The following is an 18471-nucleotide window of genomic DNA, read 5'->3' on the forward strand; positions in this document are numbered from 1 at the left end:
TTTCTATCCTTAATGACCTAGAGCAGCTTGTACAGCACCCTACCCGTATCCCTGACCGCCTTGGAGAGAGCTCCAACATACTTGACCTCTTCCTCACAACTAATCCTTCTGCTTACTCTGTTAATCTTTTCTCTCCGTTGGGCTCCTCCGATCACAACCTTATTACCTTAACCTGTCCTATCACTCCGGTACGGCCTGTGGACCCTCCAGGGAAACGTCGTCTGTGGCATTTTGGAGCCGCAGACTGGGAGGCACTCAGGCAGTACTTCTTTGATTTTCCCTGGAATGATTATTGCTTCCATGGCCGTGAGCCATCTGAGTGTGCCTTGTGCATTACGGAGGTTATTCTCTCGGGCATGGAAGCATACATTCCTTTCTCATATCCTTTGACTAATGCAAGAAAGCCTTGGTTTAATCACGCTTGTTCTAATGCTGTCCGCAATAAGGAGAGGGCCTACAAAAGGTACCAGAGCCAACCCACCCCTGAATCACATCATCTTTACGTTTCTGCCCGGAATCGTGCTAAGTCTGTTCTTCGCTCTACTAAAAATAATTTCATCCATACTAAATGCTCTCAACTCTCCAACTCGAATTCTTCCCGCTCCTTCTGGCATCTTGCCAAAAATCTCTCTAACAATTTTACCTCATCATCCTTCCCTCCTCTTTTCTACTCTGATGGTTCTGTAGCTATTTCTTCTACTGATAAAGCAGATCTCTTCGCACAGACTTTCTCCTCCAATTCTACCTTAGACGATTCCGGTGCTGTTCCTCCATCACTTCCCCCCTCTGACTTCCTCATGGCTGACATTAAAATTTCTTCAGTTGATGTATTTTCTGCCATTACTGGCCTCAGTACTAACAAGGCATATGGGCCTGATGGGGTCCCTCCTGTTGTTCTCAAGAACTGTGCTTCTGTGCTTACACCCTGCCTAGGCAAACTCTTTCGTCTTTGTCTGTCAACTTGTACCTTTCCTTCTTGCTGGAAGTTTGCTCTCATTCAGCCAGTCCCAAAGAAGGGTGACCACTCCCAACCCTCCAACTATCGTCCAATTGCTTTAACGTCCTGTATTTCAAAAGTTTTCGAGTCAATTCTTAATAGAAAAATTTTAAGGTATCTTTCCTATCACAACCTTCTTTCCGATCGTCAGTATGGGTTCTGTCAGGGACGCTCCACTGGCGATCTTCTCACCTACCTTTCAGACTCCTGGTCATCCTCCTTTCGGGACTTTGGCGAAAGCTTTGCCATTGCACTTGACATCTCAAAGGCTTTCGATCGAGTCTGGCATAAATCCTTAATTTCCAAACTGCCCTCCTACGGTTTTTATCCTTCTATCTGTGCCTTCATCGCTAGCTTCCTTTCTGGTCGTTCTATAGCCGCTGTTGTAGACGGCCATCGTTCTTCTCCTAGATCAATCAACAGTGGTGTTCCTCAGGGCTCTGTCCTATCACCAACTCTCTTCCTTTTATTCATCAATGATCTTCTAAGCTGTACATCTAGCCCTATCCACTCATACGCTGATGACTCCACCCTTCACCTTTCCATTCGGTTCCCACAACGCCCATCTCAACAGTTACTTCAACAAACAAGGGATGAGGCTATGGCACACCTAATGTCTGACTTGGCTCGTATCTCTGACTGGGGTAAAAATAATATGGTTGTCTTTAATGCATCTAAGACTCAGTTCTTACACCTATCAACCCGACAAAATCTTCCACAGGTATACCCACTAATGTTTAATAATATTCAGCTAAATCCTGCATCATCCTTGAACATGCTTGGGGTTTCATTTACTCGGGACTTATCTTGGAAAGATCATATTACATCTCTTGTAAAATCTGCTTCCAAGAGATTGGGTGTGCTAAGCCGACTCCGCTCTTTCTTTACCCCTGCGCAATTGTTGACTCTATACAGGGGTTTTATTCGCCCCTGTGTGGAGTACAACTCTCATGTGTGGGGAGGCTCCCTACATACAGCTCTTCTCAATAGGGTGGAGTCAAAGCCTTTTCGTCTCATTAACTCTCCTCCTCTTACTGACTCCCTTCAACCTCTGTCTCTTCGCCGCACTGTTGCATCTTTATCTCTTTTCTATCGCTACTTTAATGGTCACTGCTCCTCTGAACTGTCTGCTTGCATTCCTCCACCTCTACGACGGGTGTGTAGCACCCGTCTGGCAGCAAACTCTCATCTTTTTTCTGTCCAACTCTCTAATGCAAGAGTTAACCGTTACTCCCAGTCTTTCATTTATGAAACAGGTCAGCTCTGGAACTGTCTCCCTCTGTCTGTATTTCCTGCTGCCTATGATCTCCAGTCTTTCAAACGCAGTGTGTCCAGGCATCTCAAAATGATCGGATCTTGAATTTGGCTCTATATTATATTTTGTTTTTCTCTTGGAGGGAACTGTTACTGCGGGCTCATGGCCTTTGGTTCCTTTTTCCTTGCATTAAAAAAAAAAATAAAAAAACCCTATTGAGAAGAGCTGTATGTAGGGAGCCTCCCCACACATGAGAGTTGTACTCAACACAGGGGTGAATAAAACCCCTGCATAAAGTCAACAACTGTGCAGGTGCAAAGAAGGTACGGGGTCGGCTTAGCACACCTAATCTCTTGGAAGCAAATTTTACCAGAGATGTAATATGATCTTTCCAAGAAAAGTCCCGAGTGAATGAAACCCCAAGCATGTTCAAGGATGATGCAGGATTGAGCTGGATATTATTAAACATTAGTGGGTACTCCTGCAGAAGATTTTGTCGGGTTGATAGGTGTAAAAATTTAGTCTTAGATGCATTAAAAACAAGATTATCTTTACCCCAGTCAGAGATACGAGCCAAGTCAGACATTAGGTGTGCCACAGCACACGTGGCGTCACAAGAATACTACGTCTGAGAGGAAAACTCTGATTTCATATTTGGATTTACCATCAAAAAGTACAGCCATTTAGAGCAGCCATCAATTGCCTTGGACAAAATTGTTGTTATTATTATTTTCAGGATTTGCCAAGACTGATATGGAGGAGAAACAGAAGACAGTTGTAGCACTGAGTTTGAACGAGGTGAAGATGGATGATAGAGAAGTTGAACAAGGTGATAGAAGTTGAACGAGGTGGAGCAAAGATGTGGCCAACGCGTATGAAACCTGATGTAGCTGCTGCCATCATACGTGTACTTGACATCCTCCAAGGTGATGTAGCTGCTGCCATCATACGTGTACTTGACATCCTCCAAGGTGATGTAGCTGCTGCCACCATACGTGTACTTGACATCCTCCAAGGTGATGTAGCTGCTGCCATCATACGTGTACTTGACATCCTCCAAGGTGAGACTTAACTTTCTCTTTGACACATTGCTAAATAGGACTCTTGTTACCTCAAAACCCAAGTTCATTTTATGGGCAAAAAATTTGAGTAAAGTTGGTATAATGACGACAATTTATCTATCTGTCTGTTAATCTATTGCCAGATGCCTTAGTCCTGTAAGGGGTGGCCACAAACAAATTACCTCCATGTCGCCCTGTCCCCTGCCATTTCGTAGCCCTTTCCACCAGCTCACACCCTAAACAAATCGCCTCCATGTCACCCTATCCCCTGCCATTTCGCTGCCCTCCCCCCAGCTCACACCCCAAACAAATCGCCTCCATGTCACCCTATCCCCTGCCATTTCGCTGCCTTCCCCCCAGCTCACACCCCAAACAAATCGCCTCCATGTCACCCTATCCCCTGCCATTTCGCTGCCCTCCCCCCAGGTCAATAAAAAAATGGAGGTGTAATTTAGCCGTGATTCTTGGCCTGTACTGTATACCTGTGGGTGAATGTCTTTTCCGTGATAACTGTGTAGTTACCAAGTGTTTAGCTACATTTGACTGATGCAAGTACCTGCCAGGGTTGATGACAGCCAAGCATGTACTGTACTTTGGTGTAGAAGTGGACTGACTTAGCATTACTACTGAATGCACACACTTTGTATTGTTTATAAAGGCTCCAGCAGCAATGCCTCAGCCTTGGTCACCTAATGGCGCCTCACCACGCTGCTCAATCTCTGGCAGCCTTCCTATTCATTCCCTTACCCCTGATGTCACACTGTCAGTATTGTATCATCTATAAAGGCTCCAACATGCATGTGTTGGTCTTGGTCATCTAATGGTGGATTTCCACGCTGCTCGATCTCTGGCAGCCTCCCTATTCTGTCCCTTATCCCTGCCATATTTTTATTTAGGTTTTAACCCTCTTAGCCAATGTAAAATATGATAAGTAACAAAAAAGCACTAGATTAAACAGCTGCAGAGGATGTGCTAGGAACCTCTTAAACTAGACTCATTTTACTCTAACCTGGCCTAAAATTGGCAGTTGTGTAACAGCTGTAAACATGATTGGTTTTGGGGGTGTGCAGAGAAGGAATGCAGTGCCAGGAGACGTGACACTCGCACAGGTGAAGAGCGCTGTGAAGTGGCTGAAAAATGGGAAAGCAGCTAGGGTTGATGAGGTGTATGCAGAGATGCTTAAGTGTAGTGGAGAGAGTGGAATGAAGTGCTTGTTGGAGATATGTAAGAAGGCATGGATGAGTGAAACTGTGCCTGCAGAGTGGAAAAAGGCTGTGATTGTACCCCTGTACAAAAATAAAGGTGAGCGAAGTGAGTGCAAGAATTATCGTGGCATAAGCTTATTAGAGTGTGGTAGGGAAAGTATATGTAAGAATTATTACAGAGAAAGTAAGAGAGATATCAAAAGTCCTTGTGGGTGATGAACAGGATGGAAGGAGACGTGTGGATCAAATATTTGCAGTGAGACAGATAGAGGAGAAGGCTTGTGAGAAGGATTATAAGGTGTTTATGGCATTCTAGGATCTGAAAAAAGCATACGGTAAAGTAGGCAGAGAAGCATTGTGGAAGGTTTTGCGCATGTATGTTGTAGATGGTAAGCTGCTAGATGCTGTCAAGAGTTTTTATGATGTTGGTGAGGAGTGTTTAAGGGTAAATGGGCATCTAAGTAAATGGTTCACGATCGGTGTGGGTGTGCGACAAGGATGTGTGATATACCCACGGTTGTTCAATAATATATATATATATATATATCTCTATATATATATATATATATATATATATATATATATATATATATATATATATATATATATGTTTGGGGTAATGAAAGCAGTAAAAACACAAGTAATGGAGAGGGGGATGGCGTTGGTAATGAATGGTGATGGATGGAATATCTCATATTTGTTGTATGCTGATGATGCAGTACTGCATGCAGGTACCGGACAAGAACTTGGTAGGCTAGTGCAGAGTTTCGCTGATGTCTGTAAGCGTCGTGCCTTGAGAGTAAATGTAGAAAAGAGTAAAGTGATGGTTACTGAGAGAGAAGGTGACTCCCAGTGTGATATTACAGTGAATGAAGAGAGACTGGAATTGGTGAGAGAGTTCAAATACCTGGGTAAAGTGATAGAAAAGAGAGGAAAATGTGCAAAAGAAGTGGAAAGTAGAGTGACACAAGGAAGGAAAGTAGCTGGTGCAATGAAGGCCTTGATAAGAAACAGAGGCTTGGGTGTTGCAACTGCACGGGGCTTACATGAAGGAGTGTTAGTGCCAAATTTAACATATGGATGTACGACTGTGGTGTGGCATGCAAATGAAAAGTCAAGAAGACAGCAGTGGAGATGGGACTGCTAAGGAATGTATGTGGAGTACAGAGGGTGGAAAGGATATGAAATAATGTGATTCATGGAAGTTGCGGAGTGAGGAAGTCGGTGGACACCAGAATCGAAGAGAGTGTACTGAGATGATATGGGCATGTGGAGGGAATGGATAACAATAGAGTGGTGAAGAAGGTATATCTGAGCGAATCTGAAGAAGGGAGGAGGTGAGGTAGGTCAAGGAGAAGGTGGAGAGATATGGTGGATGAGTGTGTGAGGAAGAGAGGTTTGGAAGTCGTTTAGGCTAGGGACTGACAAGAGATCGAGCTGGTTGGATGAATGTTGTGAGAAGAAGTGCATGATCAGGGATTTGGCAACCCTTTATAACGTGGCAGCGTCAGATTGACTCAATCCGATATGTTTATGTGAAGCTACAGAACGTATCGAATGTTTTGGGGGTATCAGATAGAGCCGGGATTCCGGGGGCCTGAATGATGAGCGAATGGAAGCGAGGCCCATTGGTCTGGCCAAAGTTGGGCTGTCTGGAGATTGCTACTCCTCACCCTGCCCTAAGGTGGGAAAGGAGGTCCCAATGATGATGATGATGATGATGACGATGGTGGAGGAGGATGCTAGCCACAAAGAAGTGCTATGGAAAGGATATAGAGCCATAGTACTGTCTTTTTATGATGCTAGTCACAAAGAAGTGCTATGGAAAGGATATAGAGCCATAGTACTGTCTTTCTATGACGCTAGTCACAAAGATGTGCTGTGGAAAGGATATAGAACCATAGTATTGTCTTTCTATGATGCTAGTCACAAAGAAGTGCTATGGAAAGGATGTAGAGCCATAGTATTATCTTTTTAAGATGCTAGTCACAAAGAAGTGCTATGGAAAGGATGTAGGGCCATAGTATTGTCATTTTATGATGCTAGTCACAAAGAAGTGCTAGGGAAAGGATGTAGGGCCATAGCATTGTCTCATTCTGCCACTGAACTAAGAAACAAGCTGAAAAACTGTGAAAATCTTGGCCAAGTTAGAGTGAAAAGAGTATAGTAATATTGGTAGTATCCAATGTTTGGTTACCTACTACCAGACGCCTTGATCCCGTAAGGGGTGGCCACAAACAAATCACCATCTTCTCCCTTTCTGCCGCCATTGCACGGCCCTCCCCCCAGCTCACACCCCCTCTCACATATACGTCTCTACTCCATCCCTCCATCTCATCCTCAGCTTCTCCCCCTGCACCTCACTCACATACTCTCCTCGTTAGTCTCTCACAAACTGATATATATATTCTGAGGCTATGGCAATATACTGACGCTGAAAATGGTTGGAGTAAAGACGCTGAAAGAGATGAAGACATGGCCGATAATGAGAAGTTGAACGAGGAGCAAAGGTGTGGACAACGAGTGGCAAACAGCTTGATGTAACTGCTGTCGTCAGCGGTGTAAGTCAGCCTTCAAGGTAAGACCAACTTTCTTTTTACTATAATTGACACGTTGCTTTGAAAAGAAGCTTTATCACCTCAAAACCCAAGTTAATTTAAGGGTGAACAATGGAGATAGTATATGACAAGCCTTTCCTGGCCCCATAAAGTTGGTCTGAGGTGCTGGGCTGGAGTCTTCCTCTAATTTGCCTCAACATAACCAGTTCTGGATTACTTAGTCAAAAGGATCAAAGCAAATGACTCCAGACTTGTACAAAAAATACCCACCGAGGTTGTTCAGTGCCCACTGAGGTTGTTCAGTGCCCACTGAGGTTGTTCAGTGCCCACTGAGGTTGTTCAGTGCCCACTGAGGTTGTTCAGTGCCCACTGAGGTTGTTCAGTCCCCACTGAGGTTGTTCAGTCCCCACTGAGGTTGTTCAGTCCCCACTGAGGTTGTTCAGTCCCCACTGAGGTTGTTCAGTCCCCACTGAGGTTGTTCAGTCCCCATTGAGGTTGTTCAGTCCCCACTGAGGTTGTTCAGTGCCCACTGAGGTTATTCAGTGCCCACTGAGGTTGTTCAGTCCCCATTGAGGTTGTTCAGTCCCCACTGAGGTTATTCAGTGCCCACTGAGGTTGTTCAGTCCCCACTGAAGTTGTTCAGCCCCCACTGAGGTTGTTCATGGTACAGCTGATGCTTTGTGTACACTGATAGGTTGTTGTGGGATGAGCCCCAGTCTTTCTGGTCAGACCCATCAACCACAGGCAAGTAATCACCCCTGCAGGGTTATCCCATGCAGTGTACTACTATTCACTTGCGCCTGACAGTGCCTCACCACAGCCAGACACTGGGAAAAGTGTGGTTTGGTTTATGGGTGGATGCCACATATACATTTCCATCCATTTAACCGGCACTGTAGCTGGCTGCACCTGACCCTATGGTGTGGTTATATGGTTACCACCCAGCGTTGTCAATGATTTACTGGGTTACAGGGAATGATAGATGAGGCCATTATTGTCAGCATTATAGACTTGACCGTGGCGAGGCCCTCCTCAATCGAGCCTAACAGAACCTGATGAAACTCCTCCTCCCCCTCCTCACTAGTGTCCACAGCTTCGCCACTGAAAGTACGATTTGTAAGGCCATGTTGAAGCTTGACCCTGAACAACCAACCTTCAGATGCCTTGAAGTCAGGGATATTGTGAAGGTGGGCAAACTTCCCAGCAGCGCCTTTCAACTCAGTCCCAGGCACTTGCACGCCTGCAGCCCGTTGCTGGCAGTACCAGGTTAATGTTGAACGGTTGACACTGGCATGCTGGGGATGCCCATAGCCTTCCATTTGGCACTGCATCTGTTGCTCTTGCCAAAGTCTGCTGTGTACTGGGTCAGTTTGTTATGGGATTTCCTGATGTCATGCAGGGTTCAGCGGACCAGGTCATACTATTTAAGATGTGGGAAGTCGACCATCTCACATCAATCTTACCGAGGATCTCTTGCTTCTTCTGCAGGGTCATCACTACCCTCTTCCTCTTCTGTGGTGGAAGGACCATCATCACACACCCTAGGAAGAGGCATGCAAGGAACAGCAATGCCTGAAGCAGGTTGCGAATAACCACAAAAGCCACCGCTTGTGCTGCCATAGTAACTATATGAGAGGAGCTGTTCACTACACGGTTGATGTGTGGGAACTGGGAAGGGCCGGGGGGGTCCCTAGCAGACACTTGACGAACTACCCAGCCAGACAGCGTGGCGCCACTGGGCTAATCCCGTCCAGCCCAACAAAAATGTTCTTGCAGCCAAAATTTCCACCGGATTGCAAGTATTTTATCTGGATAAAATGGAAAAATGTACATATAATGGTTTAATACAGCCAGATAACAGCATCTGGGTTATGAATCGTAAAGATGGTGGACATCCGGATGAATGGGGCATTACTGTATAAATAATGTGAATGAGGTCACAACCAATAACTGCTTTGAACTACAACATGGCACTGCCATTACAAACTATTGTGATGAAACTCAGTGATAAACACTGCAAACACTGAAGCATTTGAAGTCTACTGATGCTGAAGAACAAACAGGATGTTATGTAAACACTGCAAACACTGAAGCATTTCAAGTCTACTGATGCTGAAGAACAAACAGGGTGTTGTGCAACATAAAACGAAGGTGAAATGCATTAAGGAAGAAGAGTTTGATGATAACATAAACGCTGATGAAGAAAAGTTGAATGGAGTATAAAAGCGATGATGAGGGAGTGAGTCTGTGGTTTGACGTGCATAGGAAACATGCAGCTGGGCACAGTATAACACAGGCGAGACAAAAATCATTGCATATGTGGGAGATATGGGGTAAGACTCAGACAGGTGAGAGTTGATGGTACATGTCACAGTGGTGGAGTTACCTGCAGTGTGTGGGCGTGGGGGGGTGGCAGCTGATCCTGAAGGCAGTGCATGTATATCTGGTTATTTTCTAGGGTTATCCTGGAGGACCGGATGCCACCTTGGTCTTCTTGGACGGCAAATACCAGGCCATGATGCACCAGCGTCTTGATGCGCTGACTCATCTCCAGGAGGTTCTCAACCTGTGGGCGGTACCATACATCAGTATATATAAACAGCATCCATATTTTTTTTTTTTTTATGTGTTCGACTCTGGGCATAGGCTTCACAGCCTGCTCCCAAGGCTCAGTAGTCCTCCTTCATGCCATACACCTCTACATGTCACCACTTCAGCGCCAACATCCATCGTCAATACTGAATACATGCTAGGGCTGTCTCATGCAGGACTGGTGTATTGGTATTAGCTGGGGTATTTTTACGACATGTCGGGGGGTCTTCTGGTAAATCAGTAAAGTCTGTTTTATGAAATTCAAATCCTTAAACCGTTCCCTCCTCCAGGGGGATTTGAACCTGGGTCTGGTAGGACTGCAGGCTACCTGTCTACCGATTGAGCCACCGCCTCTACATGGGACACTATCTGTATATTCTTAAGGAAATTGGCAATGTATTATTACTTTGAGGCAATACTGGTGGGGGAGATGTGGGTAACTTACTGTTATTTGCTGTGGCATCTTTGTGATGGTGTTGATCTTGTCCATGATGGTGGAGGCCGGGTCTGGGTGTGGTGGAAGGGCGGGGGTGTGTGTGGCATCAGTCTCCACTGCCAGTGCATCCAGGGCCGTCCTGATGGCCTCACACACCTGTCCGTACTAATACAAACATTAGTGCTGGAGGCTCTGCCAACTATGTGCTAATGTACTATCGCAGACACTTATGGCTGGTACAACCAGCTTTGTCAATCCTCTTTTTCCTTGGTGTGAATCCCGTGCAGCTCAACTCAGTTCCTCCGAATCGTTAATTTTACTAGTGAGAGGGAGAGTCGCCGGGAAATGTCTGGTGCAAGTGTAGGGGGTGGCGGGGTTGGGGGTGGGGTGGGTGGGGGTGGGTGGGAACGTGACTGAGTAAATGTGGCATCAGTGTAATACAGATGTGGCACAAGTGTATTTGTTAAAAACTAAGGTTTACGATGTGAATGAGCTAAAACAACCTCTTTTTAGTGGTAATGACACTGAGTTAGGGATTCCACATGTATCTCAGAATGCTACCACAAGCTGTGTGTTGAGGTTAACATGTTAGGACTCCATATTATAATTACAAATCATAATAGATAGATAGATAAATAAATAGATAGAGAGACAGATAGAGGCAGGAAGTCAGATGATGAGAAGGTACTGTGTCTGCGAGAATCGAGCAATGCTAAACATGCTTACACACTCTTAACTCAAGGAATGCTTTATAGGCACACGACAGCGCCTCGTGACCATACACACATACTCACACACAGGCTTCTAGAACTTTCCAACCGCAGTGAACACACGTGACACGACTCCTGTTTCACCAGAATTTAGGAAAGAGAGTCAGAAGGAGAGAGGCCATAGAATCAGCAGGGTGTAGGGAGGAAGGCTTAGCAACATAGAGAGAAAGAGAGAGAGAGAGAGCGAGACAGGAGGTAGCTCGCGGGACTCGACCTAACTTCACTCATGTGTGAGAGACTTGTTAATATTTCCAAGACTAATAAAAATAGTCCCATACTATTCTTTATCTCTCCTTTGTCATTGCATGACAAATGGGAACCAAGATTATCAACGTACAAACAACTCAAGTATAACAACTGCTCGTCCACAAGTCTAATATATATAACTTCACTACAAGTAACTACAAAGTCTTTTTTATGACATTTGGTAGCAGCAAACGTATACGAACCTCGTCTACGAATCAACAGTGAATTCCTACAAAATATCAAGATTGAAAACAAAAAAATACCTCTCACAACCAACAACTCACAACCAGCTCCTGACAGTTCTCTCCAACCAGCCCCCTCCGTCTCCCCGATCATCACGCTGATGTAGAGGTGAAGAGGTCACAGGACGCCTTGCAAGTAGTTTAACAAAGTACTGATACAAATAATCTTGAAATTTCTATGACGAACCAACGAACTACAACCATCTACAATCAACTACAAGTAACAACTCTACAAGTCGTCTGTATAATCTTCTACACGCACCTACAAGTAGCGGCAGTCTTCATCCCACAACGAGTAAATCACAAGAGAAAAGGACCGAGAAAACATCGACAAAGAAAAACAAAACAAACAAATGAAGAATGAGACACGACTCATAACTCACAACTACCAGACCTCACCCTCCTCTCTCTGCTACATCCACCCAACCTCCACCGCTGACGCAGGAGTGAAGAGGTCAAGACATATATCTCAGAATGCTACCACAAGCTGTGTTGAGGTTAACACATACAGGAATTGTCATTTAGCGGCAGTGCTAGAAGTCTGATAAATGGTAACAGTTGGAAGTGGTGGCATGTTTTATAGGTCTGACAGGTTAATAATCGGGGAAACTAATTACAGTTTTAACGAACAAGCGGCAAAAGGTATTGCCGTAGCATCTGACTTTATAACAGATAACCCATAAAGAACAGGTACAGTGTATTGTGCATAATATGACCATACCCACAATAATATGAGTTTTTTCAAGTGTGTTCGACATTGCTTAAAAAAAGGCTGCAATTACTGAATCCTTGATGATTGCTTAACTTTTGCCGTAGATAAGTATAATGTTTACCATGAGATCTGAACTGACTGAATCGTCCCTGCATCTTCACTACATCTCCTACGCCATGGATGGAAATATAACCCCACACATTGCATGTCACGTGCCCACTTCTTGTCTCTTCATAAACATTGTTTCCCTCATCGCTGGCAAGAACAAACATTACATAATATTAGAGAGATACCGTGTTTGTATTAGAAATTAATACAAAATAATCTATAATTGGAAATTGTAGCCTACACTGCTTTCACTCCAGTCTCTTTGGAAATCAAAGGAAGGTGATCCGTGGGTAACAACTCTATATTGTGGGAAGTTGTTGCGGAGACGTTTAGGAGTCTAGAATTACTAAAGGAAGACTATTATAATAATTCAGAACACCCACCAACACCAGGACCTTTACATTTATCACTGTTAGTAATTAGTGATTTAACCAACTTATGTACCACATTAGCATTGGAAAGTGAACCGTGGTCTTTCTCATTTATCTTTGTTATTAATTACTGATTAAACGAACTTATATACCACATAAGATTAAAAAGTGACCCTTATCTTGTGTGTGTGTGTGTGTGTGTGTGTGTGTGTGTGTGTGAATTATCAGGGTCATATACTTTAATATTACTGTTTCTGCAACAGTTCAGTTATTAAACATTACCAGGTGTTGTTCTTCCTCCACACGTGTACATTTCCGTGATGGCAAGATCGGAAGGTTTTCTCATCAGACCACCACCTGGACCAGAAGTTTAGGCCTTGGTCCACATAGCGACGTGCAAAGTTAAGCCTGGCAGCACGGTGCGCTTCAGTGAGTAACTTTTTTGGCAGGAACCCGGTGATGTATTCCGGCCTTATGAAGCCGCCTCCAGACTGTACTGACAGACACATCCAGTTGGAGTCTGTTCCGAAGTGCCACAGCGTTCGTTATGGGGGTTTCCTCAGTTGCTTGTATAATGCGCTCATCCTGTACAGGTGTCATTACACGGGAGCGCGGTGTCCTGGCTGAGGAAATATTTTAAAGAGAATACGTAGAAACAACTATTTTACATGCTCATAGGAGCGGTGTTAGAGGGAGGAGTTGGGGAACAGGGGGAGGTAGGAGGGTTGGGGTGGGCGGGGAGGTAGAGGAGAATGTTGGTGGACTGTGGTGTGAGGGAGGATTGCAAGGGAGATGATCCGTCACACTAAATTGGTGTCCTGTTACCTATACAACAGGGTTAGTATAACGTCGTTGATGCTGGTTTGCATTTTTCAAAAGTATGTCTTACATCGTTGACGCTGTATTACGGGTTAATGTACAATTTATAACACTAGACAGTATAAATAATAATGTAAGCAAAAACATTATAAAACAGAGTCACATCAGACACGTTCGACATACACGTATGGCAAGAAAAGTAACTACTGACCACATCTTCCATAGTTAGGCTTTTTTACCCTGGTTAGTAAGATCTGTCTCCTCCCACCTCTTGATCCATTTTGTTACAGTTGTTGGGAATATGCCTAACTGACTGGCGATGGCCCAAATACTCGAGCCTCCTTTCCGCAGACCAGCGATCTGCCCTCGCAGGGGTACTTGCTTTTCCTGTCTGTTCATTGTGAATCCTGAACTGTGAATGGTGTAGAAATGCTTCTTGGTGTCTGGACAACACCTCGGTATACACCTGGTCTCACTGAGAGGCGAGACTTAATGGCACCAAGTTTGAGGGTGACAATCGCCTGATGGATGGTTTGGAGGTTGACCCCTGCAGGCAGACTTATACTGGCAGTTGGCACAAGGCCTAAGGAGTGCTTGAACGAGGAGCTGTTGGTTCTATCCAGGTCTAAACAGTTTGGTTTATACTTGCCCTATGACTATGAAAGATTCCAACAAGACCCATAGTCTCCAGGAGGTTATACTGTAGAACAAAGGATGGCTGGACATTTATACTGAATGAATATAAATGACAAAATTTGTTTTGTCGTTTCCATACTACTGTATGCCTTTACTTTGTGCTTGTAGTGTTACAAATTGCCAATTGTCACTACCACAATCAGTGACAGAGACTCGCATGGCGAAGATTACATGAATACAGATAAATTAAAGGAACAGATATCTTACGATTTGTGCTCGTAACATGATAACCCCATTAACATTATAATTATCTAACTCGAAATTTATGGAACCATCAAGGAATGGATATCTGCGGTATTTCCTATGCATTGCGTAATTTAACATATCTGACACATTTGAAAAAACTCATATTATTGTGGGTATGGTCATATTATGCACAATACACTGTAGCTGTTCTTTATGGGTTATCTGTTATAAAGTCAGATGCTACGGCAATACCTTTTGCCGCTTGTTCGTTAAAACTGTAATTAGTTTCCCCGATTATTAACCTGTCAGACCTATGTAACATACCACCACTTCCAACTGTTACCATTTATCAGACTTCTAGCACTGCCGCTAAATGACAATTCCTGTATGTGTTAACCTCAACACACAGCTTGTGGTAGCATTCTGAGATATATGTGGAATCCCTAACTCAGTGTCGTTACCACTAAAAAGAGGTTGTTTTAGCTCATTCACATCGTAAACCTACGTTTTTAACAATACACTTGTGCCACATCTGTATTACACTGATGCCACATTTACTCAGGCACGTTCCCTACCCACCCCCACCCACCCTACCCCCAACACCGCCACCCCCTACACTTGCACCAGACATCTCCCACCCTCTCACCAGTAAATAATTCGAAGAAACTGAGTCGAGCTGCACGGGATTCACACTTAGGAAAGAGAAGACTGACAGTGCTGACTGTACCAGCCATAAGTGTCGGCGATAGTATACTTCACACATTACAAGTTTATATGTCAGTGTAAGTGTGCTCATGTTACTACAGAAGCCTGGTGGTACAAGTAGAAGGGAGTGGCTGCCTACCTTCATGCTGGTGGTGACAATGTTAACATCAGGGAACTGTTCTTGGCACTTCTGCCTCCAGTCTTCAACCTCCACACTGCACTGGACACCGTGGTTAATGGCCGTGAAGGCCTCCTGTGCTGTGTTGGCATTCTGTAGACACTCCAGGCTGGCCGGCAGCTGCTTCACTTCTTCCTCTCCTTCTTGCTTCATGGCCACCACTCTGGCCACCTCCTCCTCTATCAGCTTTACAAATGTGGCCATGTTGTGTGTGAATTCCTCTGCCTTTTTTAACAGCTGGAGGTTTTGTTCGTTCTGGTCGGTCAGCCAGGTCAGGTACTGGTCCAGCTGGGACTGGGTGTTTTGGGAGCTGGTAACCTGGCTCCTTATGCTCCTCTCGTGCTCCCCCAGCAGGGACCAAAGCTTCCTGCTCATCCCACTGGGCCTCTCCTGGGTTGTACCACCCTTTGTTTTGACTGACATTTGTTTTTCTGCTGCAGGTTTTACACTTGGCATTCCACCAGCTGCTCCTGCTGCCTGTGCCAGCTGTACCTTCTTAAGCTTTTTGACAACAGCCTCCATTCCATAGTTTACTGGGAAATTATCCAGGAGGTGGCGGGGTGGCTGGCACGGCAGTCAGGGCAGGTCAGCTGGTTGGCTGTGGTCAGTTGTAAGATGCAGGACGAACAATAGGTGTGGCCACACGGCAGATTGCGTGGCCGACGCTCACTCTCATCATAGGTGATGCAGCACACACTGCACTCCTCAGGATTGTCCTGTGCAACAAAAATAACATTGATTGCTTACATGTAACACATGATGGACATTGCTGACCTTACAACCTAAAAGGCAATTTTAATATTCATAACTCACTGATGCTAAGAAAGAAAGCAATAACATGAGCTTTATATAAATGACGTCCATACTGTACAGTCGGCCTAAGAAGTGACAGTGGAGTATCCAGAAGGTTGCAGTAAGTGATAATGGATAATATTCCTCTTATATCTTTGCAAGATCACACCTATTATGTAAAACTGTAATAGAAAACAACAAGTGAAATACAAGATAGGTATCGGATAGTACCAAGGGGAGACCATATAGAGGCATGAGAAGAGAACAAGAGATCAGGACAAGATGGACATACGTCCCCAACCACCACGCACCCCTCTTCCCCTCAACGGAATCAACTAGAGGTACTGTACAGTCACGCGTACTAATTTCTGCTCAGGGGTTACCCCTTCCTTCCCCCCTCTACCCTGGACAGAGGGAAGGGGGGACTCGCGAACAAGTCTACCCCGCCTTCTGCCCCCAACTCCCCCACCCTCCACCTCCAGCTGCCAGTTACTGATTAGACGCAAATTTTCTCATGTCCTGTAAACATGACTAAACTGTCGTCGCACACGCTTTCAACGGCCAAGATTTGGACTATATTTTTAGAATAAATTATTACCGTATTGAACTGCATTCTCAAATTGAAAATATTCACCATCATTGTAATCCAGTGTCGTCCGCTGCACAATTCTGGGTTCCAGTGCTTACCTTTTCACTTCCCCCAGCTGTCTCTCTCTCTCTCTCTCTCTCTCTCTCTCTCTCTGAATTTACTTTTCCCACTCACTCTTTCTTTTTAAATTTATATAACTTTCTCTTTGCTTCTCTCCCCCTCTCCCCCTTCTCTCTCGTTCTTTGTCTTAAGTCTTCCCCGCCTCTCACCCTCCCCTCCCCCCACCTTAGGCCTGATCAGCAGTCAGTTATACCGTCACCGCTCCTTCGTATATCGTGTGCAGGCAACATTTATCACACACACTTAGGTCAGATGTATGGAAAGCTAATGTTTTTTTATATATATAATTGTATTTCTCATTATGTGCCAAGTTCAAATAGAGAACACCAGACCAATATTCGTAATTTTTATTAGAGTGACCGTTCCACTTCACATAGCTGGGTAGCTGGGCTTATAAACTGCACACACACACACACACACACACACACACACACACACACACACACACACGACTTAAATTTTGCACTGACAGCGTGGCGACTACAAATATAGTCATTCTAACAACTGGATCTGCTGGCTCCAAACCTTCCCTGCAACTCCTCATTCAATACGGTAATAATTTATTCTAAAAATATAGTCCAAATCTTGGCCGTTGAAAGCGTGTGCGACGACAGTTTAGTCATGTTTACAGGACATGAGAAAATTTGCGTCTAATCAGTAACTGGCAGCTGGAGGTGGAGGGTGGGGGAGTTGGGGGCAGAAGGCGGGGTAGACTTGTTCGCGATTCCCCCCTTCCCTCTGTCCAGGGTAGAGGGGGGAAGAAAGGGGTAACCTCTGAGCAGAAATTAGTACGCGTGACTGTACATCACCCTGCTGCATTACCCTCCACCTGGACCAGCACACAACGGAATCGGGGCAGGATCTGTGTCCCAGCAGACTCCGTAAGTAGGACTACGACAACGCCCACTGTGCTTGTCAGGGGAACAACTCCTACCGTGCTCCCTCCACCTACTGCCTTATGTAGGACTGACGACGCCCACTGTGCTCGTTGGGGAAAGGACGCCCACCGTGTTTCCCTCACCTGCAGCCCCTGCCCTGAGCAGGACCGTGGAGATGCCCACCGCACGTCTCTCAACTGCAGTCCCAGTGCCTAGCAGAATCGAGGCGGTGCCCACTGTGCCTGTCAGGGAGGCCCCGTTCACCATGTGGGCCTCATCTGCTGAACCTTCGGCACCTATAGAGGGTCACCACCCTTGCTAGCCTCACTCCTCCAGGAGACGAGTGGGTCACGCCCCTTGCTCGCCTTACTCCTCCAAAGGCCGAAAGGGACGTCCCTCTCACTCTCCCCGCACCACAGGGGGCAGAGCAGGCTCCCCAGCAGAGTCACTGCTGGAAGAGGTCTGGAGTGGCCTTATAGTGAGTCCTGGGGTACACTCATTACAACCAGCGCCCCTAAGTAACCAGTCAATGTCGGACCCCTGAAGGAGAGACCACAGGCAGCCCTTGTCAGACTCCCGACGAAGGTGAGACTGCAGACACCAGACGCAGAGGGATGCCCCCAGAACTCCCGGCCGAGACCTCCCTAGACAAGCCAGCAAACCGTCCCCCATGAGGGGCAGGTGCAAGGAAGCACGCCTACTCGACCTGTTCGGCCCCAGCCCCGAGGGCCGACACACTGACGGAGGTCCCTCCAATGAAAGGCCTCCCTCCACACCACCCAGCAGCCCTCACCCGACGATCAAGAGTAAAATAGTGGTACCACGCCCCTTCAGAGAGTGCACACCTGACGAGACACCTCCCACACCTGGGGGCCACTACTCCCAGACTCAGATGCTTATACTTCATATAGTGTGGGTAATCTATCACATTGTATTGTGTCAAGTCACTGTATTC

General features: G+C 45.6%; 1 protein-coding gene across 1 annotated transcript in view; it reads right to left on the reverse strand.

The window, feature by feature from the left end:
• LOC145417173 (uncharacterized) overlaps positions 1–10167 on the reverse strand; it is a 16491-nt gene extending 6324 nt beyond the window's left edge. The window contains exons 1-2 of the mRNA XM_080285949.1: positions 10114–10167; positions 9463–9642 (exon numbers count right to left, since the gene is read on the reverse strand). Of these exons, the coding sequence (XP_080142075.1) occupies positions 9463–9642; positions 10114–10158 (225 nt within the window). The 5' untranslated portion in view covers positions 10159–10167. The remainder of the gene's footprint in view (positions 1–9462; positions 9643–10113) is intronic.
• Between the last annotated feature and the right edge of the window lie 8304 nt (positions 10168–18471).

This window comes from Coenobita brevimanus, chromosome 109 (genome assembly GCF_032717465.1).
Source record: "Coenobita brevimanus isolate Jiangsu-jjx chromosome 109, ASM3271746v2, whole genome shotgun sequence".
NCBI classification, from domain to species: Eukaryota; Metazoa; Arthropoda; class Malacostraca; order Decapoda; family Coenobitidae; genus Coenobita; species Coenobita brevimanus.